Source organism: Ambystoma mexicanum, chromosome 1p (genome assembly GCF_040938575.1).
Source record: "Ambystoma mexicanum isolate Mex_15411 chromosome 1p, UKY_AmexF1_1, whole genome shotgun sequence".
NCBI classification, from domain to species: domain Eukaryota; kingdom Metazoa; phylum Chordata; class Amphibia; order Caudata; family Ambystomatidae; genus Ambystoma; species Ambystoma mexicanum.
In genome coordinates, this window is record NC_090921.1 from 711,037,284 (window position 1) to 711,061,920 (window position 24,637).

The 24,637-nt window shown below is 44.1% G+C and overlaps 1 protein-coding gene across 1 annotated transcript in view; it reads left to right on the forward strand.

The window, feature by feature from the left end:
• Positions 1-24,637, forward strand: part of THBS3 (thrombospondin 3) — a 366,994-nt gene that overhangs the window by 286,626 nt on the left and 55,731 nt on the right. The window contains exons 17-18 of the mRNA XM_069650130.1: positions 13,688-13,881; positions 15,125-15,303. Of these exons, the coding sequence (XP_069506231.1) occupies positions 13,688-13,881; positions 15,125-15,303 (373 nt within the window). The remainder of the gene's footprint in view (positions 1-13,687; positions 13,882-15,124; positions 15,304-24,637) is intronic.

Consider the following 24,637-nt stretch of genomic DNA (forward strand, 5'->3'; position numbering starts at 1 on the left):
TCAGCAGACCCGCCATTGGTCTTCCTTTTTCTCCTTTTTTTGCTGGGTTTATATTTACTGAATAGCCTTCGATCAGGGGAGTTTCTCTCAACAACGTTTCCTGCAGGCATAGTACATCTGACATTTCTTTTTCAAATTCATTTTTTGTTAGAAGGTGGTTGAATCCCCTTGTATTCCAGGAAATAAGGGACCATGTTTCCTTTTGTGTTACTTTCCGGCTCTATAGTGTCTTCATTTTTCCTGCTGCTAGGTTGGCCAACCATACCCATCTCTCCTGTTCTCCGTCTTGAGGTTGGGTAACCTGCGATTGTTTCATGGCTTTTTTATGCGTAATCTACGCCTCTTGAAAGCGAGCTTTCTTTGAGATAGTTTCTTGATCCAGTACCTCTGGTTCTGTTTCTTTATTGTTTTTTTCGGTTATCTTGAACCCCTTCTTTCTTATGGTCCTCTCTTCGGATAGTAATAGCTGGTGAATCACCTGGGAGCATGTGGAAACCCGAATACTATCCATATACCTTTTATCAGGAAATTCTATCAGGGTTATATCACTAGAGCTGATTAATCTCAAGGCTGGTATATGGTGGAACAACCTTAGGACATTTGCCCGGTTTAGAATAAGACCGTCGTCTGTATGTACTAGTCTTTCCAAAAGAAGACCTCTGCCCTTTTTTTCCGGGTTTAATCTGCGTTTCGGCAGTCTCAAGGGACTAGTCCGGAAATCATCAGTTCCACTGATCTGCTCACTTTCTTCTGTGGTGTATTCCTTGAATTCCAAAATACGTATGGGGCTGTTTATATTTTGATTTTCCAGGTTTCTTGTAGGACTTTTAATTGGTATATTTGAGCTTCCCGTCATTGTTGTCTTTAATCTTTTCTTACTTACAGTTTCGGGCTTGACTGTATTATTTTCTTTTTTTGTTGTTTCAGCTTTGTTTGCGTTTTCCCCAATTATCCTCTTGTCATCCAACATTGGTTTGACTCCCCTTTCTCGCTCCGTCTGTACTTGTTCATCAGTTATTTCAATTTCCTCTTCTTCTGAGTCACTATCAGTTGAGACGTTGTCATCCGAGATGGAGTAAGTGGACATATCCATTAACTCTTGATCGGAGTCATCCGTTTCTGCTGCTTCATTGTTATTTAGACTCGTACTTGTTTGCGTATGGCTACCAATGTTTTGATTTACCACAGTAGTTGCTGCTTCCTTTGGTGTGCTCAGACATTTGAAAAATGATTTGCTTTTATTTGATTTACATACCCTCCGCGGCGGTTGATTTTTTGTTTTTTTAAGTATCTGTAATGGTTGAGTAGATTTCACTTTCTTATCATTCGTAGCGATTTGCTCCCTTCGTTGCAACGCAGTGATGCCTTCCATCTGTTTTACGTCCTTTTTTTTAAAGATTTCGCATAATTTTGAATTTTGCTTATCTATTTTTGATACCTCAATATCTTTTTCATGCTGCGAAAGGTCTAAGGTTTTTTGAGGTGTGTGTTGTCCTTTTTTTGTGATCTGTTTTGCTTTCTGATCGTTGGTCGCCGTGGCTCCTCTTTGAGTTTCGTTTTCCGCAGAGATTTTTGAGGTATTTGGTACCAGTTCATTATTTTCTTTATTTTTTTCCTTTCCTTTTATTGTGTTCATTGTATCTGTAGTTGTTTCTCCTTTCCTCGGAGTTGGGATTGGACATTCGACCTAATTACTTAGCTCTTGTAAGGTCCCTTTTTCAATCGTATTTCCAGTACGTTCTTTCAAATGCTCTTCATTTGCATTTTCTTCTATTTGTGGTTGCAATTTTGCTGATTCTTTTGATTGAAAAACGGAGCAGTCCGAACCACCTAGAGAGTCTCTCCTAGGATCTTTCCATCGGTTTTCCTTCTCTTTCATAATTGGTTCTAGGATGGTGTGTAACATATCGGAGATTCTTTGCTCAACATTTTGCATATTTTTTTGGATGGCCGATATGAATCCTTCAATGAAGATTGTCTTAGAATGAACCATTGCTAGCAATGTAGTGTGGTCCTTCAGAGTATCCGTAGCATCTTCGTGTAGTTTCATGTAAGGGGCCAGGATCGCTGCCATTGTTGTAATCATCAGGAAGTCATCCTTTTCACACTTTTCTCCCCCTGTCTTAGGTTTGTTGGTCATCTCCCTCTCTTTCTGAGGTGCTTCTATCGTTGATGATAGCGTGTTCAAGTTTGAGTCTTGGTCATTTTCTGTTTGAATTAACTGGTTTTTGGTTTCCCCTTTCATGGTTTGAACGGCCGTCTCTACAGTTTGTGGCTCTTTATCTATTAAGATTGAGTTTTCCAGCATAACAGCGTCAGGGATTTCGTTTGCCGTGGTGTTTTTATGAGTTGGTTTCCTTTTGGGTACATTCCCAGAAATGCCTGTCCCCCAATTTAGTAGGGATTGTTTCCCAAAAAAATGATTATTTCTGTCTTGAGCATCCCCTGAGGATAGGGTCCTGGGTTTCCATATTTTTTTTTCTAGGTCTGTATATCTTATAAAGTCCATTCTAATTGGTTTGGGGGTTATTGTTTTACCTTTAATTCCGTTAAAGGTTCCTTTCGCTGTTTTTGCCCAATCTTCCACCGTAGTATTGGGTTCTAACCCGGGAATAACCTCAGATAGTTGAATTAAATCCTTTGCCTTAGGAATATTTTTTTCTACTGTTTTTGATCTTATCTCTAGTACAGGTGATGGCTTCTCTGACACATCTTCCTTTGAAAGGTCAGTTTCCCTTGTAGCTTCTAAGTCATACTCATTGTTGTTGGATGTTTCATTTGCCATAAGGGCCAGAGTTTCCTTAGACTGCTTTGCATCAGCTGAACTTTTCTGAGGCTGAGGTGATTCGTCCGTTTCAATCATATTGTCAAGTTGATGGAATATGAAATTGTTCATGGGTGGGTTGGCCTCATTGCTCTCTGAGGTTAATCGTATGTCTTCCTGTAGCGGCTCCTTCCCTGTTTGATTGCCGATCTTAACCTCTATCATGAACGGACCGAGTACTGCTCCTTGATTATAATCTTTTGTTCCGTGATTCGGAGTCATGCTTTCCTTAACTAGCACTGATTCGTTATCCTTGTCTTCGGATAATATTAAATCATTTATATGGTTGTTTGGTAGAGGGTGGTCACCCAATCTAGTTGATAGCACTACTTCTGCCATTAGGTATTTGGAGATCGTATGTGTATTAGTTTGGAACACTGATATCTAACCTTCAAATGGTGCTGTAAGTATCTTGTCCCCTGATGTTGTCTGGTTATGTCAGTTGTTTGCAGTGTTCGGGATCAAAAGGGTCGAACCCCAGCCGTATCCCTTTCCTTAGGGCTTTAAATATAAATTTTGATCGATTCGCAGGGTGGGATCAAAGGGGTCAAGCCCCAACAGTCTCCCTACCCCAAAAAAAAAAAAACACAACTGGTGATGTTAGCTTGCTTATCCGGGGTGATCCTAGCGATTTTTATCCTTTGGTCATTTGACTTGTTTAGCTTTGGGATATCCCCCAGATGTACAGATGATTTTTTAAAATAAGTGACCCACCTGCACGTGACTTCCGCAGGAAGTTTCATGTATCTTTTTCGTGCCCAGCCGACCAGCCAAACAGCCCAAACAGCAGCGCCCTTGTCCCCGCAGCGGGCTTAACGCCGCGAGGGTGGATTGCCCTCGAATAAAAGCCCAGAATGAGTCACGTGATCAGTCACGTGATCGTGACCGCGCTCCGCCTCCTCCAGGAAGCGAGCGCACTGCAGCGTTGGGGCTTCCAAGATTAATGCTGGGAGATCAAACAGCAGGCTGCAAGTAGGTAGAAATCACAATTTTTGAGTTTGAGAGTTTGAGAGTTTGAGATTGCCCTCGAATAAAAGCCCAGAATGAGTCACGTGATCATGACCGCGCTCCGCCTCCTCCAGGAAGCGAGCGCACTGCAGCATTGGGGCTTCCAAGATTAATGCTGAGAGATCAAACAGCAGGCTTGCCCTAGGCTTCCGCTTTTGGTACAAAGCAACCTGAGTGTTAAGTCCTCTTCCCAATCTCTCTAGATTGCAAATACGTGTTGTCGTTTAGCCTGGTTCTGGGTGTGCGCCACAACCAACATTGCACTTAAATCGACGATGCTGACAGGAAACTACGAATTGCCCTGTTTGTTTTACTATACAATCTATTCTAAGCATGTGAATCCATGAAAGATCCAATGCTAGAGAAGGGAATAGTTTCTTACCTGTAACTCCATTTCTCCAGCATTGGTATCTTTCATGGATTCACATGCGCCCGCCAGCCTCCCCAGGATGCAATGTATATGCTTGATAGGTTTAACCCTTCCTACTTTGGAGGGGCCGAAATCTGAAGGGAGCCGCGGGGGCGGGGCTATTATACTGCGACGTCCTATGGGGCATGCGTATGCGGCCCCCAAAAGGACGTAGATAGGACACAAAAGTGTCAGAAGTTTTCCTATAGGAAAAGGCTATATATGTGTACCGAGGTGTCCGAGTCTGACGAGGGGGAATATTCTAAGCATGTGAATCCATGAAAGATACCAATGCTGGAGAAATGGAGTTACAGGTAAGAAACTATTCCCTTCTTATGGAAGTAATAGCCACTAAGAAGGCAGTCTTGTAGGTAATGTGTCAAAGGGTAGCTTGATGCAAAGGCTCGAAGCAGGGCCCCATGAGTTTTGCTAGTACCACATTTAGGTGCCACCCAGGTAGGGGATTGGAGGATTTAGTCTCTTCACTCCCTCCATGAACGCCTTAATGACTGGCACTTTCCACCATGAGATTTTACTTTGAGAGGTGGTATAGGCTGATAAAGCTGCTAGGTGGACTTTTAGAGAATTAAAGACTAAACCTGAATCTAGCAAGTCGAGCAAGTAGGTTAGAATGTGTGATGGAGTACATTCTATGGCGTTGATTTGCACCAAATGATGAATCTCTTCCACTTGTGGAAATAGCAGTGTCTGGTGTTAGGTTTACATGCTATTTTCAGGATATTCATACAACGTTGTGGAAGATTAAGTTGACCGAACTCTATGACTTCAGGAGCCATGCTGCTAGGTTCAAAGAGTGAGGTTGTGGGTGCATCGTTGTCCCCCTGTGCTGAGTCAACAGGTTGACCTTGTACAGGAGCTTGATGGCATTGCACATCGCCAGTTTGCGCAGATGTGGATACCACGCTTGTCTTGCCCACATAGGAGCAACTAGGAAGAGTGTCATCTGATCCTTGTGTAGCTTGTTCACTATTCTGCAGATTAATGGAGTTGGGGGGGAAAAGCGTAAGCAAATTGCCCTGACCAGTTCATCCATAGGGTGTTCCCCTTGGAGTCTGGTTGGGGGAACCTGGATGCGAAGTCTGGGCATACTTTGTTTTCTCATGTAGTGAACAAGTCTAGAGAAGGGTAGTCCCAGAGAGAGAAGTTGTGGTCTACCACATCCGTGTGTAGCTGCCACTCATGTTCTTCTGCCAAAGGATCTCTTTACTTTACTTTATTGCATTTGTACTGCACAGCAATGAACCCGTGGGCATGATGGCGCAGACAAGACTAGACAAGACAAGACTAGACAACAAAAAACATATATGCGCTGATAAAGCTGGGGGAGAGAACCAAAAATTCAACTGGGCTTTATTCAAAGAGCCATGTTTTTAGCTTTCTTTTGAAGGCCTCGAGAGTAGGTTCCAATCTAAGGTCCTGGGGAAGGCCATTCCAGGCGATAGGGGCTGCTGTGGCAAATGCACCCCTTTCAACTTTCAAGGATTTGCTTTTAGGAATTAAGAGCATATTGGTATCCTGGGACCTAAGAACACGAGGAGAACACTTAGGTAGAATAAGTTTGTTGATGTAACGGGGCATAATGCAAAGAAAGGCTCTTAAATGTTAATAGCATAAGGCGATACTGGATTCTAGCCTCTACATGAAGCCAGTGTAAAGCTCTTCTTGCTGGTGTAACATGGTCCCGTCTGGAAAGACCTGTAACCACCCTCACAGCACCATTTTGGATAGCTTGCAGTCGATTAAGCTCCCTTTTGCTGATACCAGTCAGCAAGCTGCAGTAGCAATCCATGTTTGCGCCTACTATGGCACTCGCCAGTGTTTCGGCGTTGGCCTGAGAAATCATAGGTCTAAGGTGAGTGAAGAGTTTAAGATAGTAGGTTGCCCCAGATACAACACTTCCCACATGAGCATTCATAGAAAGATGTTGATCAAGAATCACCCCTAGCTACTTAACTTTTTTAAGTGTGTCTAGTTTGACTTCGCCAAGCTGAATTTTGCTATACCCGGGGTCGAGTTTTAAGATTCGATTAGTGGATCCCACAACCTTAAGCTCTGTTTTAGTTCTATTAAGCGCCAGTCCATTTTGTACCATCCAGTTCTCGATGCAGGTGTAGACTTTGTTTATCTGCTCTTCATCTTGTGTGTGGTCTCCCGTAAGGGGAATGATACATTGGGTATCATCTGCGAAGTTAGTGAACCCGATATTTTCACGCACCAGCATAGAGAAGAAGGGGACGGTAAAGATATTATAAAAACAGGGCGACAGACTAGCTCCTTGTGGGACTCCACATTCAATCGGGATTGTGTCTGCTTCAGCTAGGTCTGAGCATACACAACTGACCCTGTTTTTGAGAAAAGAAGCCACCCACTGCGAGGCTTTGGTGGAAAATGCTGCCACTTGTTCGAGCCTGGTGACCAACAACTTGTGGTCAATCAGGTCGAATGCGGCTGAGAGGTCCAGCAACATGAGCATGGTAGATACTCCCTTGTCTATGTTGGTAAGCAGCCTGGATTTTTGTTCCAGATGGGCCGTTTCAGTGCTATGACCCGCTCTAAAGCCTGATTGCCGACAGTTAAGAATTGGATGGCTTTCTATGTGTTTAGCTATTTGTATATAGGCAACTATGTCCAGAATCATCATCATGAAGGCAGAGTTGGTAATGGGCCTATAGTTCAAGGGGTCATCTTTGGCGAGGCCTGGTTTTTTGAGCAATGGAGTGACCGAGGAGCGTTTCAGTTCGTCTGGTACGGCACTCTCTTTAAAGGAGGCATTAATAAATTGCAAAATGGCTTCCAACAAAAAAGGGGGACATTCTTTAATTATAATGGCTGAGAAGGGATCTCCCCTACAACTAGTTGTTTTCAGGTGTTTAACCACCTCCGTCAGCTCTTCCAGCGTAATTGCTGAGAAGGAGAATTCTGGAATTAGTGGGTTTCTAATGTTCTCCTGAGGTTCTGGGGTGTTACCTTCATTACTGGCATTTGCCTTTTTAAGGTGATATTGGCTTTGATTCCTTGTAGTTTCAAGGCCATGGCATCCTGGATAGCCTGGCATCATTTCTTGCCTTTAATGACTTCATTGACCTCGAGGACAGGTGTCGATTCCTGCTCCTTAAGTATTTTAAACAATTCCTTGGCCTCTGATCGTGCTTCCATAATCCTATTGTTAAAGAAATTCTTCTTTGCATCTAGTATGGCCACTTTATACAGTCTCGCTGCCTCTTTATAGGCCACACGAAAGTCATCAGAATAATTGGTTTTCCATTTAAAATACAATTTACGCATAGGCACTTTTAGAGTGCATAGCGCTGGGGTAAACCAGGATTTATTGGGGGTAACAAGCTTGTGTTTTTTCACTTTCTCCAGGGCTAGGCAGTTGGTAATGTCATTGAAGGTATCCATAAGTATGGTGGAGAGTTCCTGGGCTGTTTCTGGGAGTAAATCTTTAGTCAGATGTTTGCCTAGTGGGGAGATGTGTTCCAAAGTGAGCAATTTGGAATTATGTCCCTTAGTTGACGGGGAGATTTTGCTTTTTAGTTTGGCAGGGAAAAGCGACCGAATTGTAAAGTTAACAAAGTAATGGTCTGACCATGGGCAGGGCGAAGTGGTTAGATCAGTGATAGATACATGCATTGCTGCAAGCCAATCCAAGGTGTGTCCTAGTTGATGAGAAGGTTGACGATTAAATTGGGCGAAGCCGAGTGAGCCCAAAGTGGCCTCCATGTCAGCTCCCTTTTGATCATCTTGATGGCCAAGCCAGTAGTTAAGATCTCCCAATATAATGAAGCTAGTGTGAGGTTTAAGGCAGGCCATGAGGTGGTTGGATAGGGCAGAAATAAAATCCTCAGAGTGAGAGGGGGGTTTATATAACAATAATAAGTTAATGGTGGTCTCAGCATTGCAGCCTATTTTCACCTGTAGGGATTCTATACCTTCCAGTATATTAATGGAATTCCCCCAGATGGTGATGTATTTTTTAAAAATCAACAACACACCCCTTCCCCTCCCTGCTTCCCTGTCTGCTCTCAACATGGACTCTCTGCTGAGAGAGTCCGCTAGAGTGTTGAGTACCCCTGGAACATGTTGGGAGGACAGGGACATCCCTCGTCTGAGTGCCCACTTCCATATTTTCTGAGCCAGTTTGGACAGATTTGGAGAGTGTGTACCTCCCTGCCTGTTGATATAGAACATTGCGGTGGTGCTGTCTGTTAGGACTTGTACCGACTGGTTTGTCAGGTGGTTCTCGAAGGCTTGAAGTGCCTTGACCGCCAATAGTTCTAGTACATTGATGTGTTTCTGTGCTGTCACTTGAGACCACAGGCCGTGGGCTGTATGGTGAAGGTAGTAGGCACCCCCACCTGGAAAATGATGCGTCTGTTGTGACGACCGATTGCGCTTCTGGTTCCTAAAAGGGTTTCCCCTTGAGCAGATTTTCCCTTGACCACCAGCGTAAGTTCTGAAGCAGTGTAGGCGAAACAATCACTAGATCGTCTCACTGACAACTTGCTTGATACCATTGTTTCGCCAACCACTCCTGCATTGGTTGCATGCGCAGGCGCTCATAGGGGACAAGGTAAATACATGATGCCATCATACCTAGCAGACACATTGCTTTGCGTACGCTTATCTGGAGACCGGCTTGATACTGGGGTATTTGCCGAAGCATGTTTTGTACTCTTTCCATGGATGGGAAGGCTAAACCTGTCTTTGTATCTAATACAGCTCCTAGGAACTATTCTCGTTTATTGAGAAGCCCAATTGGAAGGGAAGGTCTATTGTTCTCTGCGTGTTTAGCTTGTAAAGTTGGTAGGTTTCTCCCGTGATCAGCCAGTCATCCAGGTAAGGGTACACTGGGATTGACTCCCTGTGTAGGTGCGCTGCCACCAACACCAGTACCTTGGTGAACACCCTTGGAGCCGAGGCTATCCCGAAGGGCAGCACCTTGAACTGGTAGTGCTGGTCTGCTACGTTGAATCGCAAGCATTTTCTGCGCTCTGGGAACATTGAAATAATAAAATAAGCATCTTTCATGTCCAATGTTGACTTATAATCCCCCCGTTTTAACAGAGGGATTACTTCTTGTAGGGTTGTCATGCAAAATTTTGCGGTTTGACACACTTGTTTGCAGGGCGCAGGTCTAGTACCGGGCGCATGGTTAGATCTTTTTTTTGGCACAAGGAAGTACGTTGAATAAATACCCTTGTTTACCTCGTTGTACGGTACAACCTCAATAGCGTCTTTGAGGAGTAGAGCCTTGACCTCATCTACCAGGATGAGATGTTCTTCATGTGATGGTCTTTCTGGCGTGGGGGGAGGTTTGAAGTTCTTTCTTGGAGCTCTATCCAGTAACCTCCTGCCACCGTCGACAACACCCACTTGTCTGATGTTATCTCCTCCCATGCGTGGGTGAAATGTGATATTCGTAACCCAACTGGGGAGGCATGGGAGGGGACCTGTAGCAGGGCGTCATTGTTTGGAGGGTGTTCCTCCACCCTCTGGTTGGTCTGTTTGTTTGTCAGTTGGCCAAGGGATTTAAGTGTCTCGTAATCCTCCTTGGCCGATTTAAGAGCGTCCTCAACTGCTTTCCCAAACAAAACATTCGGCTCAACACGCATGTTGAGCAGGGTAGCCTGAGTTGCAAGTTTAAATCCCAACTATCTAAGCCAGGCGTGACGTTTCAGAATAGTGGCCTCAGCAATAACGCGCCCCGCGTTATCCGGTGCATCAAAGTTGTTCTTTAGTAGGACACCAGCTGTTGCTTTGCCTTCGGCAGCCACAAGGGAGAGCTTGGACTTAAGTGGTTCTGGCGCTGATTCAGCAAGGGCTATTACCTCGTCCCACTTTGTGCAGTACTAGCTTGCTAGTAAGGTAGAATTATTAGCAATACGTGCTTGGTATGCCGCTGAAGAGGCTATCTTCCTTCCCATATTATACAGTTTTTTACTTTCCTTGTCCGGAGGAGCTTCGGACGAGGCCAAGGGGGTACCGGCTCTCTTGTGGGTAGTAGTAACTTCCAGAGAGTGTGGTCTAAGGGTCGGAAGGTGCTGGTCGAAAAAGTTTTTCGATTCTGGGGTTTACTGCCCTGGTCTGATTAGCCATCTCTAGAGATGGTGGAATCTTTCTTTGTACCGACTTGAGTAGGGCTATAAAGTGAGAAGGCGGTTTCCTATCCCGCAAGATGTTTTCTGCAAAATCCTTATCTTGTTGGGTTTCCTGTGTTTCAATCCCAAAGTGTTCAGCAGCCCTGAGACGTATGTCATTGACTAGGGGCTATTTGTCCACCAGGGAATCGGGTAAGGTAGGGTCTTGCGGGGTGGAGCATTGTGTCATCCTGATCTTCCCCTGCATCGACGTTGTCAATGTCGATGTCCTCATAATAAGGGTTATCCTCATCTATTTATTCATCTTTTCCTGCATCCAGATCGTAAAGGTCAGAGGATATGCGAGGTGTCTTGTGAACTGGTTCGTCATATAGTGCCCATGAGGGGTGAGATCTTTTCCCCGACGGTTGAGTAGACAAATTTGGTTGGGCAGACAGGCTTGACTGAGTGAGCACAGGTGTTGTCTTTGTGCTTGATGCCTGGGTAGCGGGAGGCATGTTTGCCAGACTTTGGAGAGCCTGGGGGTGCTCTTCAAAATAATTTGCTAGAAAAGTCATGCGCTGCATAACTCTATCTATATCTTGGGCAGACCAAGTAGCTGAACTGGGGATAATCCCCGGATAGGTAGAGGCAGGTGTAGGGGTAGAGTCAGGTATCTCACTATATAACTCCTCTTCCTCCAAATAGGTAGGATCAGGCTGATGTGTGGGATCAGGCTCATCTATAATGTCTTGTACAGGAACATTATCAGGTTCCTGTGGGGGTAGTTGGCTGTTCCCTAGGTATGACCCTTTTATCCACTGGGTTCCTGTCCTTATGAGGGAAACTGTATCTGTTTTTGTCCCTATGATCTTTGCTCTTGTAAGAAGATTTTTTAGAGCTAGGGACCGTAGTAGGGGTTTTGGGGACATTAGGTCGAGTTTCGACTATGGGAACGGCTTGCGCAACGTTTTTTGACGTCGCAATGCCGGGCGATGTAGTTTTGAGTCTGCCGTCCTTTGTTTTCAAAGGCTTGTCATGAGGCGGCCGCTCGGGGTGCTCAGAGGACCGTAAATCTGAAGATTTGCCCTTCGCCGTTGACTCTCAACGTGTGAGTACACTCACGTCGCCGCAGGGTGTGTGCTTTGTGTGGGGAAGTGTGGTGCCTTTGTCGCTGGGTGTCTTCTCCATAACCGGACTGCCGGCCTGTCTGTTAGGGTCAGGGACTGGCACTGAGGAACATCGAGGTTCCCCATCACCCTCGCCGTCTGAGAGGACGGCGCCGCTGCCGTCGCTGGACGACCCTTCTACGTCCATGGAGGCTTCAGCCTGCATGGCGTGATGGGCCCAATGTTTTGTCCGTCTATCCTTTAGGGTCTTGGCTCGGACCAATTTACAGGCCCGACAATGAGCCTCGTTGTGGTCTCGATGCAAGCAAAGGTTACACACCTTGTGCTTGTCGACCCACATGTATTTTTTATTGCAGGACGGACAGAATTTAAAAGGAGTACACTCCATAACGGGGGCAGGCAGCTGGGCGACTCAGGGAAAGGGTGGGAAAATACATGATGTTATGACCACCCCCCACTCTCCCAACTGTAAGGCCGAGGCCCGATGGGCCTTCCGCGGCCAGGTGGTGCTGTCGAGGTTTCTGGTCGACGGTCCGTCTTGTCCTGCTCTAGGGGTCTCCGGTCGACAGTCAGTCTTGTCCTTTCTTGAGTCTTCACCGCGTCAAGACACGGCGTCAGTAAAGGAAAGAAAGAAATATTAATCTTAATACTTTGTAATTTCAATGGCGTAAGCCGAAAATGCACTCTGCTTATATGCGACCGCTCACGATGGAGGAAAAAAACAATCTGAGTGACCTACATGCATGAGGGATCATGGGTACAGGGGACGTCACACTAGGGATAGTATTACTGGCACACCCTATTTCAACATCCATTTTTCGAGTTTCGAAAACAACAGCTGTAATACTCCGCAGCTTCCACTAGATGTCGACCTATGCATAGCATGTGATCTAAGCAGATTACACAAGCATCAGAAACCACTTTACTTACCGTTAAGAGAGGGTTGGCTTCCCTCTCTTGTCAGGTGTGTTAGCCCCCCATTAAGGTCAGTGGTTGCAGATCCCTCAACAGAGGGTTGCATAAACACAGCCTTTAACAATGTGAATAAGTTGCAATACTGCAAGGTGGGGTTGCTGCAGGCCTAGATTGAGGTGTCTTGGGAGAGTCGTTTGTGAGGTGAAGACTTAGTCCTAAAATAACAGGGTGATGCATGTTAAGACCGAGATACTTTGCCAGAACTGTGCATGGGGGTGGGGCTCACGTGTGATGGAGTGTGTGAGTTTCAAAATGGAATGGCGACGTGTGCTGCAAGCCAAGATTGAGGTGCATTTGCACAGATGTGAGTGGAGCAAGTACTGGGATAGCAGTTATGGGCGCTGGAGTGTTGGGCAATAAGGAGAGTTGAAGCCATGCTCCTGGATTTAGGTTCAGTGGCAGAGCTTTCCGTGGCAACCCAATACTGGAATCTCAAGGTGTGGTGTAGGGCAAATTGAGATACATTGGCAGAGCTGTGCGCTGCTCTCGGTCAGGATCGGACCGTTGCAAAAGGTATGCCTCGGCATACAAAAATCAACCCAACCCACATTTGTAAATCACAGTAAATTGTTGTTGTAATGGGCTTCTGTGTGTGGATGCAGGAGGCTGATGTCACATGGGCATATGTGTGTGGATGCAGGATGATGTCACATGGAACCTGAAGTGTTGGTGTGACTGGTTTCTATGTGTTCCTACAGTGACAGTTGGAGTTGCTGTGCTGGCTGGGGTGGATGTCGCAGTATTTCTATCATCCGTCTAACCTGTGCTCAGAGCCAGGAATAAACGTACCTGTAACGTACCTCCTGGCTCCAGTGTGGTGTGTGAGCCTGAGAACCCCATTACTTCACTACAATTGTCAAGAAAAACAGTTTGTGTTGTATTTGGACAGGCATTTCTGGAAAAATGTGTGGCAATGGTTAGGTTTGAAAAACATTAAGCATGTAGCATTGGTTAAAATGGGCAATTGCTCAGTGCATCAATCCATAAAACTGGTCCACATTGGCCCACTAATCCGTGTCCCGCTGGCCCGGCCTTTCCGTTATTTCCCTCTTGTCCACCCTGAGCCCACTCGGAGTACTGGCACACTACGTCAGGACTGAGGTACATTAACAGAGATAGCCATTAAGCCCCGAACAGCCACTGCTTGTGATGTCCTCCTCAGAGACAATGGGTTCCAAGAAATGTTTTTTCCGACACTCTCGCGTATGGCGGTTATTTTACGTCTTTCTGGTTTTCTCAGGGATGATGATGGCCATCAGGACACGAAGGACAACTGTCCTGAAATCCCAAACAGCGCCCAACTGGACTCGGATAACGACGGGATTGGCGACGAGTGTGATGACGACGATGACAACGACGGAATTCCCGACTATCACCCGCCTGGTCCTGATAACTGCCGTCTCATCCATAACCCCAATCAGAAGGATTCAGATAGTGAGTGCCGCTCTATCTTCCCATTCTTGTCCAGTGTGAAGTGTTTGGGATACCAAAGCATATCAATGCTCTCAGGTGACCTGTCTGCACAATATCTTTTTGAAATTTGCTACATTAGTGTTTGTGAAAATTGATCAACAATGGTAGGGTTGTAAATTTCCGCTCCCACGCCTCCTGCTAGGCTTGCAATTCTGCACCCTTAACATCGGCTTGTGTCTTTTGTGGGGCTGTCTGTGAGTAGAAAAGGGGAAGCTGTGTAACTCTGAATTGAAAATAGGGCTGTTTGTAAGTCATCTAGAAGCCTTGACTCTTAATGCGCATACATTGAATGTTTCTCCGATTGTATGTTAGTATTCATCTGCTCAGTCTTCCTGCTTTTAAGCTTCTGCGATCAGTGTGTTTAGTGGTCCTAGGGAATCAGGACCTAGTCAAAGGTAACCTAGACTTGTCATGAAGAGGTAAACACAAAGGAGGGACAGTATGAACGCAATCTAACCAGTAAAGCAGAAAACAATTACATCTGTTAATTGACTTTTTTTATTCATGTATTTATTGCAATTTCATAGCCGCAGACCTAGCCCCAGGAAAGGCAAACTAATATATAGCGCAGTATAAAAAGCCGCAATAGATCGATTCTCAAAAACAATATCAAAATAATTCACTCAATTAAAATAAAAAAAAATCACCAAGCAGACCTCCCAAAAGCACGGCTTCTGTTATTTCTTTATTTTTTCTACAAATGGAAATTCTGTCAAAGCTCTCCATCCCCACTAACCACACATTCACCTGCACTCTGCACCCCTTTTTGTAATGGCATTGGAGATACATTTTGAAAACAGGTCCCTCAGAAGCCACTAGGAACTCCTCCAATACTCCCTCACCATCTTCACCTGCTCCAAACCATACTGCTCCATGTCAAGAGGCATTTTTATTTTTACTTTGAACCCTTTCTTTAATTGACTGTTTTTTTGTTGTCCTTCCTTTTAGCTCAGTTATCTCCAGTAGTGCTCGTTTTTTGCCTCATAAGGTTTTCTTCCTTTTTTCTGGAGGTCATTTTACTGTGCTCTGTTCTTGCACCTCCGCTGTAGGTGTATGCTGTGGACTACCCCACACACATTTATTCTGTGTTTTGTCTGTGACGGAGTGACTGCGGTGCTTGCTGAGCCGGTCTTTCAGTCTTGCAGCGGTCGTCTCGCACAGGGACCTGTCGGTATTAAGCTCAGTCATTATTTTCCCCCGACAGGCAATGGCGTGGGCGACGTCTGTGAGGACGATTTTGACAACGACACAGTGATTGACCCCCTGGATGTGTGCCCCGAGAGTGCAGAGGTCACGTTGACAGACTTCAGAGCCTACCAGACGGTCATCTTGGATCCGGAGGGTGATGCACAGATCGATCCCAACTGGGTTGTTCTAAACCAGGTACTGCACTCATGTTTGACCCGGCCTTTCCCAGAAGGTCTGGGATTCTGATTGACAGAGAACCAAAAACAGGGTGGGCTGCGTCTGCTGGCACTAGCCAAACTGGTCTCTGCTTCTTTGTACACTTGCACCAGGTGGAGATGGTGCCGTTCTAGCAATGGCTAGAGCAACATGGAAACAGGAATGTGGATCTCGCTTACAGAACACTGTACTGCTCAACACGTAGTCTTAATTGGTTTGGACTTGGTCCATCCAGAAGGGAAGACCATTTCAGGCATATGAAGGAAGGGGACTGGGATACTAATAGTAAAATAGTAAATAATTTAGTACTGCTAATAACACATTATATCTTTAGGAAATACCCTGGTTTCATATTTGTAAGCAGTGCTTGCTGGAAAAGGCAAAAAAGAATACTGGTGGGACTGCCACATCTTTGAAGGGGTGGGGCTGTGGGAAGGAGGGGGCAGGGCCAAGGGGGGTGGTCCCCAGACAGTTTGCACAACACAGGATCTCTTCACAGACCCAATACTGGCAATTTGTATAAAAGCAAAGTGCATTATGGGAACATTCATAATGTCCATAATTTTGTATGTTAAACATGTCTTATAGGGATTCAGTCAGAAACCCTTTTAAGAGAATAATGGACTCTACTTTTTTGATTGGTCATAAAATTCATCCTACTAAAGAGATATGTGTAAATTGCAGGACTTATATGGCAGTTTAGGCTGATGCAACACTGAGTGGGAGGCTTTGACAGTGCCTTCATGCAGTTTTTATAATATATATATATATATATATATAGTTTATTGTAAATTCAACCTTAACAATGCAATTCATCATAGTACAGTTAATGAAAAAGAAAAGAAAAATAATATACAAATACAAAGTCATAAAATCAACAAAACTTTCCCTTAATTTCATAAAAAATAGTTACAATTCAATTTCCATCCAACATCCTAAGGACTCATTCAGATTCAGACTTTGTAAAATTGATTGTCAAAACAAGAACACATTTTTCCCAAAAAGAATCCCGGTCAATAATTTTACAATCACCCAAAAGTCTTTGAAAATGCAGATAACTCCTATATCTCAGTTGTGAACATTCCACCAATAGGAGTCTCAACGTTTCAATCCTAGCTTCCTGGTGGCAGAACCTGCATTGAACCTCGACTGCAGATACCATACTCCTTCTGTAAAGTACTTCCTTAGTCAGGAGTTGGTTCCATCTAAAGCGAATAAATACGTTTCTGCTCTTGTCACATGGGAACCTTACCACGTAAGGAAGAGTCCATCTAAGCCTATGCTCCAATTGTAAATGTGACAGATAAGCATAACCATGCAGACTGTCAATATTGTTTGACTGATCCTGGTCCATTAGCTTGCATTTCGTCCTATTTGGATTCTTCACCTATTCATCAGAAGTTAATTCAAGATCTTTCAATATACTCTTGCAGCGTGCTCTAAACTTTACTAAAATCGGAACTTGCCCTTGGTTCATAGCCTCTACAAAGTCCTGATGTATGGTCTTTCTGCAAGGTTGCATCAGTTTCCCATTAAATGACAAGAGACACCATTGACCCTTTGCTTTTAGCAAGGTAAGGCCAAATTTGTGTCCAATGGCTGCTACTGGAAGAGTTCGAAACACTGAGCACCTTACGCCAGACCACACCTTCAATCAAGGAAAGGTAATCCAGGGCCCATTCGTCCAACAACTCAATACCATACAGGAGTTTTGGGCAAATCTTTCCTTCAAAGAATTTAATAATCGGTACAAGTGAAAATGTGCAGAATCTATGCTTGATATGTTTCTTTTGGGGAATATGAAAGTCAGATTTTGCTCTCATATAGTTCTTAAGAAAAACTTTGTCTGGAGAACAAATAAATTGAAACCCCAAATAAATTAAGGAATTAACACTTTCCAAAGCGCCAGCATTTAAAGAACAGATCAAGGTGGTCTTACATTTTCTTGACACCGTAGACATAATCTGGGGTTTTTTGGAATTCATTTTTAAGTTGTTTTCCTTCACGTAGCCTTCAAAGGCTACTAGTAGCTGACGGAGCCCCATTTGATTACAGTCAATCAGGACAAAGTCGTCTGCAAAAGCCATCCAACAAATTGACAAATGTTCAATTTTAGGAGGGACAGAAGAGGCCACTTCCAATGATTTACCCATATTGGCCACATAGAGATTAAAGAAGCAAGGGGTCAAAATACACATCTGTCTCAGGCCGTTCCACATGGGTATCTTTTTAGTCAAAGAGCCCTCCTGATGCAGCCGTACTCTTACATAGGTGTCTTTATGTAACAAAATAATCTGTTTCAAAAGACCTCTGGGGGTCCTCCACTGCCTTAATTTCTCCCATAATTTGGGTCTAATAACAGTATCAAAGGAACTGGATTAACAGAATCCAGAAGACAGCCCAACAGGAACCCGTTCAAATTGGTTCCATGATAGTTCTGAAAACCCGTTTGAAAAGGGGAAATCAAGTCATTGCTATGAGCCCAAGACTTCAGATGCTTCAGTATTATGATTGCGAAAATGTTACTATCTGAATCCAGCATAGTTATCGGGCAATAATTTGTTGGGGACATCTACCCCCCTTTTTTTAAATCAGGATTTTATAAGCAGTCCCGCAGCTAACCGGATAGGTGCCTGTCTTCACGATATCATCAAAGAGGAACTTCAGAATCCTGGCCCATAACAGAGGGGCACCCTTAAATGACTTATTCGAGGATTTATTGGGGCCAGGAGCTTTAGAAACACTTGCGCCCATAATGGCATCCAATATATCCTGCAAATCAAGGGCAATCACTCCTGTTAAACCGGGGCCCTCATTTTACATGACAATACAACTGTCAAAAGGGGTCTTCCCATAAAGATCGCCAAAGTGTTTCACCCAGTCATGTTCCGAGACAGCATTAATGGTACTTTCTGCTAAACCATTATTTTGAGAATTCATTAATGCCCAAAAACGAACATGACTCTTTCTTTTGATGGTGACCCAACAGTACCTCAGCATCAGCCTGGACCAGTTGTGCGCAGTGGTTTCTAACCCACTTTTTATATCGCTGTTGGAGTGTTTTTATATGATCTAAGCATTCCACAGGAATGGGACAAAGCTTCCATACACCCAGAATCAGTTGCCTCTACCCCTTCTTCTTTTCAGCCACTGCTTCATCAAATCTTTGTGCTTTCTTACTATTTAATCATTTTCATAACCTTTTTTACGGGTACCACCAGTGACTAATATCTCCATCACAAGGGCACCAAAGTTTTCCTGTGTGAAAGTCTTCAATTTCAAATTATAGTCAGTACAATACACAACCCCTTGAATTTCATCATTCACATGGTCAATCTTATGTTCATTCTTCACAATTCTATTTTGAGCTGAATTTAGCAGAATGGCTTCAAAGTTTTCACATACTTTTCTAAATCGCCAGTCAGTTTCACATTTCAGTAAGCAATAGTCGCTCCAGACTTTTTTCAAGATTTCACAATCATTACATATGTATCCAGAAAAAAGTAGTCCAAAGCAGATCTACGAGAGCCACTATACCAAGTAACATACTCCCCCAACTCTCCTTCAATTGCACCATTTAGTAGTTTTAAGCCCAAGCTATTCATCCAATTATTCCATTTAATACCTTTATCACAGATACAAGAAAGATCAGTACATAAGGCCACCTCCCCATAGATGGTTGGTTTCTGGAGTCTAGACTCCATTTCAGCCTTATAGCAGTAAGAGTTATGGAGTCTCCAGAGTTGAGTCTTCTGAAAAACCTGTTGAAGTACGAGTTACTTCTGCATGCAAAGTTATAGGATGTGTGAGCAACCTGTGCTTCAACGAGCAGACTGCTTTCAGAAGACTTGGCAGGCTTATTGGCGAGTCTTCTGAAAGCGGTCTGCTCGATCTTGGAGAGTCATGTGCTAGCCCCTGAGTCTGTGGGATGGAACTGTGCTCCGTCAAGAAACTCTTTTGTCGGAGCGCCGCTCCATCTTGTTTCGGCCCATTCTCTGCACTGCTTGTAAAACCTAATGCCTGTATGGTGAGGTCATAATAAACTGCTGGGAAAATGGCCTCCTCTCTGTGCTGAACTGGCTTACAGTGAACTCTGGAGGTTTCCTGGTGGGCCTATACGCAATAAGTGTCTTTTGTGCGGGTACCCTAGATTTCTGATCCCCTTACCCTGTCCCATGAGGCCTACCCACTTCCTTCCAACTCTTCTCATCCCCCACTTCCCTTTGTTGTGTTGAATAAATATTCTTTACAGGTTTTCTAGTGGGAGAAAGCTTTGAGGGGTGGGGTTTGCTGCCAAAGTGTAAAATGGGGCCAATTTGAGAAATATTTCCAGGGCCACTTTTGGTTCCCAGTCCACACGTAACATTTGACCACCAGACCAACACATTGGTACTCATAAAAGGCTTTCAAACACTGCACCACTGAAGCATACATACCATATTCAAACAGCATTTTTGGAGTGCCAATGTATTGGTCTGGTCAAATGTAAGCCCAGAACTGTCATTGAGTCCTTGGGCTGTGCTGTGGCAAGTACACTTCTGGGAATTACGGAGGCCGCTATCATTGTAGTGGTTACTGTGGCACGGATACGTACAGCAGGCCTCATTTAGCTATTTCTACCAATGTATTTGTTGGGCACACATGTTGGTAATGAGAGCTGCTAGTAAGAGTCTTCCCCTTTTAGCTAAGCACCTGAAGTGCACCCCCAGCCCTGAAGTTTGTTTTAAAGGAGGATGCATAATAGGACTCCTGACTGTGACAGTATTGCAATTTCCTCATTTAAAAGTATGTACTTTTGCAGGTTTCTCCTCACAAAACCTGCAGAACCCAATGCATAGGAACTGGAGAGCAAGAACCTCTATGCTCTCCCTCCACCAGAACTTCTATCTCACGATCCTTCAGATGTGGGTGATAGGGTGAGGTTTAGATGTGTGCAAAGTGTTGTGTCCCCAACTTCTGCTAACGCAAATATGTGTCCAGGTGGAAGGAAATGGCTTACAGGATTGAAAAATTCCTAACACCGGGATCTTAGAGCCAGCCACTGCAAGGGATACAATTGGTGCTGCTTGACATACAGTCTAATTCCTTCGATCCCAATATTTCCCCATATTCCTGCCCTTGAATTTCTTTGTTCTGGCACCAAATGGCATTGGAGACTGGAAAGGGTTTTAACATGAGTAAAACATCTGAGACGCGTGCAGAGAGACAGATGAATGGGTACAGAAATACATAGAGTGAGATCAATGGATAATAGACGTAAGAGATGATGAGGCAAAGCTGGATCTTTGCTATAGTTTACTACTCTTTAAGTGGGATATAGACAGATGATGAGAGAGCTTAGGTTCCAGAGATGGTGAGGGGATGACAGAAGCTCTGACTCTCAGATTGGAAGACTGACAGAGGATGATCAGCCTTACACACCGGAAAGGAAGATGGACAGAAAATGGTAGGGCTTGTGTTGCAGAAATCATAGAGTTGTACAGAAAATGGCATGGCTTAAATCTTAAAAGTGTCCAAGATGGTGAGAGGATGATCAATTTTAGGAGCCTTTGATCAGAAGATGGAGCGAAGGGGACGGAATGGAGAGTTTACAATTCTCAGTGGTAGACACTGAAACATCTTACACTCTACACATTTCAGAGAAGGATAGAGGGCGATAGGTTTGATACATCCGAGATAGAGAGAACAACGGACGAGGCTAGAGCTTGTATTGTATGAATCTGAAAGATGGACAAGAGAGTTTACATCTCATATATTTCAGACATGGAGAGAGGCTTAATAATCTGCAGAGACGATGTGACAGCTCACCTAGAATGAGGCCCATAGAAACTCTGAATCGCAGATCGCAGGACTTTCTTTAAAATCTTTTAAACAATATTTTTTATTAAACACAGTTTTATAACATGATGCAAATTGGCATAGAATGGATCTTGAGCAATTACATCACGCTGCACCGGTAACTAAATACTCTTTTCCACTCCAAAGCCCCTCCCCTCCCCTCTCCAGGTCTACCAGCCCGCATCTAGTCACCAGGTGAGATTTCTGCAAACATTCATATACACATCAACCATCCTTTAGATGGCAAGATTAACAGAGAACGAGAGCTCACAAACCACAGAGAGGAAGATGGATAAATGCACACAAGAAACCATCCACATAGCATGTTTAGATGGCCTGAATACGCATGAGGGGGAGGCGATGAAAGGGTGTGTGCTTTAGCCAGTAACGTGGAAATTCTCCATATGCATGTCAGTTTAATTTAAACAGCACGTAATGTTGATGTTTAGCCTATTTTACAAGCGCCATGGACCGCGACTCAGGGAGGTGAAGGGATTCGCCTAGGTTCATACAATGTGATCAACTGCAGAACAAGGGCGAGCACCAGGCTTGGACTGGCTTATAATGCAGTAGGACAATGACTGACGGGCTGGCCAAAATCTCAGTGTGGGCTGGTCTATGTGAACCAGCATAGCCTTATAGACTGATAGAGGGATTGTTATCGTGGGATAATGACCCGCCACCAAGTTATGGCCTGAGACGGAACCAAGGGCCATACATTGTGAAGGGTAATTATCCGAAACGGTAATGACCCCCCCCAGGAGCACTATAAGTCTATTAGCAATACATGTTTCAGAGTTTTCGTGCTGAAGAAAACAATTGTGCATTAAGAGTGAGTTAAGTACATTGACAAACTGAGTTAGTAAATTCAATGAGGTTTTATTTTATAGTATTAATATAGCCTGGTTCTCTTCAGGTTAAGCATGAGGTGTCATGTTTCTTTATAGGAAAGTGAAAGCATTTTTAAATGTTTATCTCTTGATCTTTCATGTGTTAATTAGCATGTTGCAGTAAAAAAACGGTCCTCCCAGAGAGCAACTGTCTTGTTGAAACAAAATCTTTCCTGGAAATTGCATTATGTTTATTGGTCTACTTCTGAAAACATAAAGTCTGGAATGCAGTCAATACCAATAGGTGTTGACTGCACTCTAAACATTCTGATTGGCTGGAAGAAGGTCAATACGATTTCCATGTGCTAATGTATGTTACTTTGATTAGTTAGGGCCCTGAGACGCTAAACATTAGTGCCCTGAGACGCTAAGCATTTTACATGATGTTACAGCCAGTGATTTCTGTAAACAAACTGCCACACAATCTTTTTTTTTAAAGTGTCCTGGGTAATACTTAAACAGTTTTTCAAAACAGGTCAGCAATTTGTATTTGGGAATGTGAGAGACTTTTCTTTGGTGCCTGACTTGATGGCCAGCAGAGAGGCCCATTCTGAGCCAGTTTTGCTGATATGGAACATGCTTTCCTCTGTGTGGACAGTATACAAGTCTGTGGCAAAGAAGCACCAGCGTGGGACCACTTTTTCTTTTCCGCCCACCCCAAGCCAGTGACCCTAGTAGTGCATCTTTGAGGTCAAGACCTTTGGCCTTCCCTAACTTGCTATCCAACAGGGAATATGAAAAACAGATGAATTTGGAAGCAAGGTGTTTTCCTCTGCAGTATGAAACAACGTTCCATTAACGCCGTATGTACCTTGGTGCGCTAAACCCATAATTTGCAGTATGTGAGTGGGGAAGTCACAAAACACCTCCCACTTGACATGCAAAGCCTCATCAAGCAGATGATTAGGGAAGGGACGGAGACGGCTAAGCACAGATTGAAAACTAGCCCAGACACAGCCCACTCTGAAGCTAGGTGTGTGCTTACAGGGGCTGTGGTGTGGTGGCTTTCGTGGATGCAGAGGTCTGGGCTTGCGCAAGGCGTCTAAGTCAAACTTCTAGACGTCCCTTTTGATGGGTGCAACTATGGGCCAATGCAGACAAGAGTCTCTAGAGAAATTCAAGGTCTTCAAATCAATGGGTAAATCCCTGAGACTCTGCTCCTTTTTGCCCCACGCAGGGGCTAGTTTCGCCTACGCTAGCTGCTTTTCAAGCCAAAGAGCCCGTGCTTCCCACTTAGAACTTTGATAACTCTGCTTTCGCCCCTCTACGGGAAGATGCTCGAGGCGAGGCAAACGCAATGCCAGTGTCCTCTTCCACGACGGCCACAAAACAGCTTGCATTTCCCTTAAATAAGAAAAGTTATCTCCAGCACTCAACCCAGTCATATGTTCCTAAAGGCGCTGATGCTCTCTGCTATAAAAGTCCTTTTATATTTTTTTACACTTTTTTAATTTTGTATTTTTAAGGATAACATGGCAAAATCATTTCTTTTTAACATTTTACAATTTCACAAAGTCATAAATTACACAATTTGATATTTTACAACATGTTATGGACTTGATAAAACACATATCGAATACCCCATATACGTTGTGTTGAATAGTGCGAGAGCTGTAGTTGACAGAATTCATATAGGCCCATTAAAATAATTAAAAAGTGAAATTAAATATTTCGAAAAGCATACTTTTTTTGAGGCTCTACAAAAAACAGAGAACCTTCTGGAAATCTTATCTGTTCAGTTTTCTGCTGTTAAAAGGAGACATCAGAGACCTTTCTGTACATATGAGCTTTTTTCGTTCTAGGAGTAACGTTTGTTATTTCAAGATATTATGAGCACTTGGGGAAGGAGCATGACCCTTCTCTGGATAATCAGCTGCCTGAGAAGATTGTTTCAAATTGGCTGGTTCAGCAGAGAATTTCAGAATTATGCTGCCTTCTGCTCATGCAGAGACCCTCTCAAATCCTCCAAAACCTCCCGGGCATCATCTAAATCCTCTGTGGCTGGAAGAGATCTTCAGCTTCTTGGCCAAAGGGGCAGTTGAGTAGGTTGTGCCAACCCAATAAGGTAAAGCTACGTTTTCCAGATATTTTCTGGTCCCAAAGGAAGATGGAGTGTTCAGGATGACCCTGAATTTTAGGCGGATGAACAAATAGCAATGAAGGGACACATTGCAAATTGTCCCCTTAGCTCAGATCCTTCAAGCATTGCAGCAGGAGCACAGGTTGGCATCTCTGGACCATCAGGATACTTGTTCCCACATCCTGATCCACTGCAAACAGCTTTTCCTGCACATCGTAGTGGCCAGAACGATTACTGATTTCCTGCATTGCACTTTGGCTTGACATGGGCCCAAGGGCTACATCGTCCCAAGGGCTTTTATCAAAGGGATGGTCACACTCAATGCCTGTTTGCAGAGGAGGGGAATTCAGATCTTCCAATAGCGTGATGACTGACTCCTTAGAGTGTGATTGCTGGACTTGCTGCTAGACAATCTGAGGAGGAAATGCTCCCTCCTTCACTTCCTGGGTTCCTGGGTTCTGGTTAATCTTAAAATGTTCTATGGTACTGACCTAATGCCTCCTGC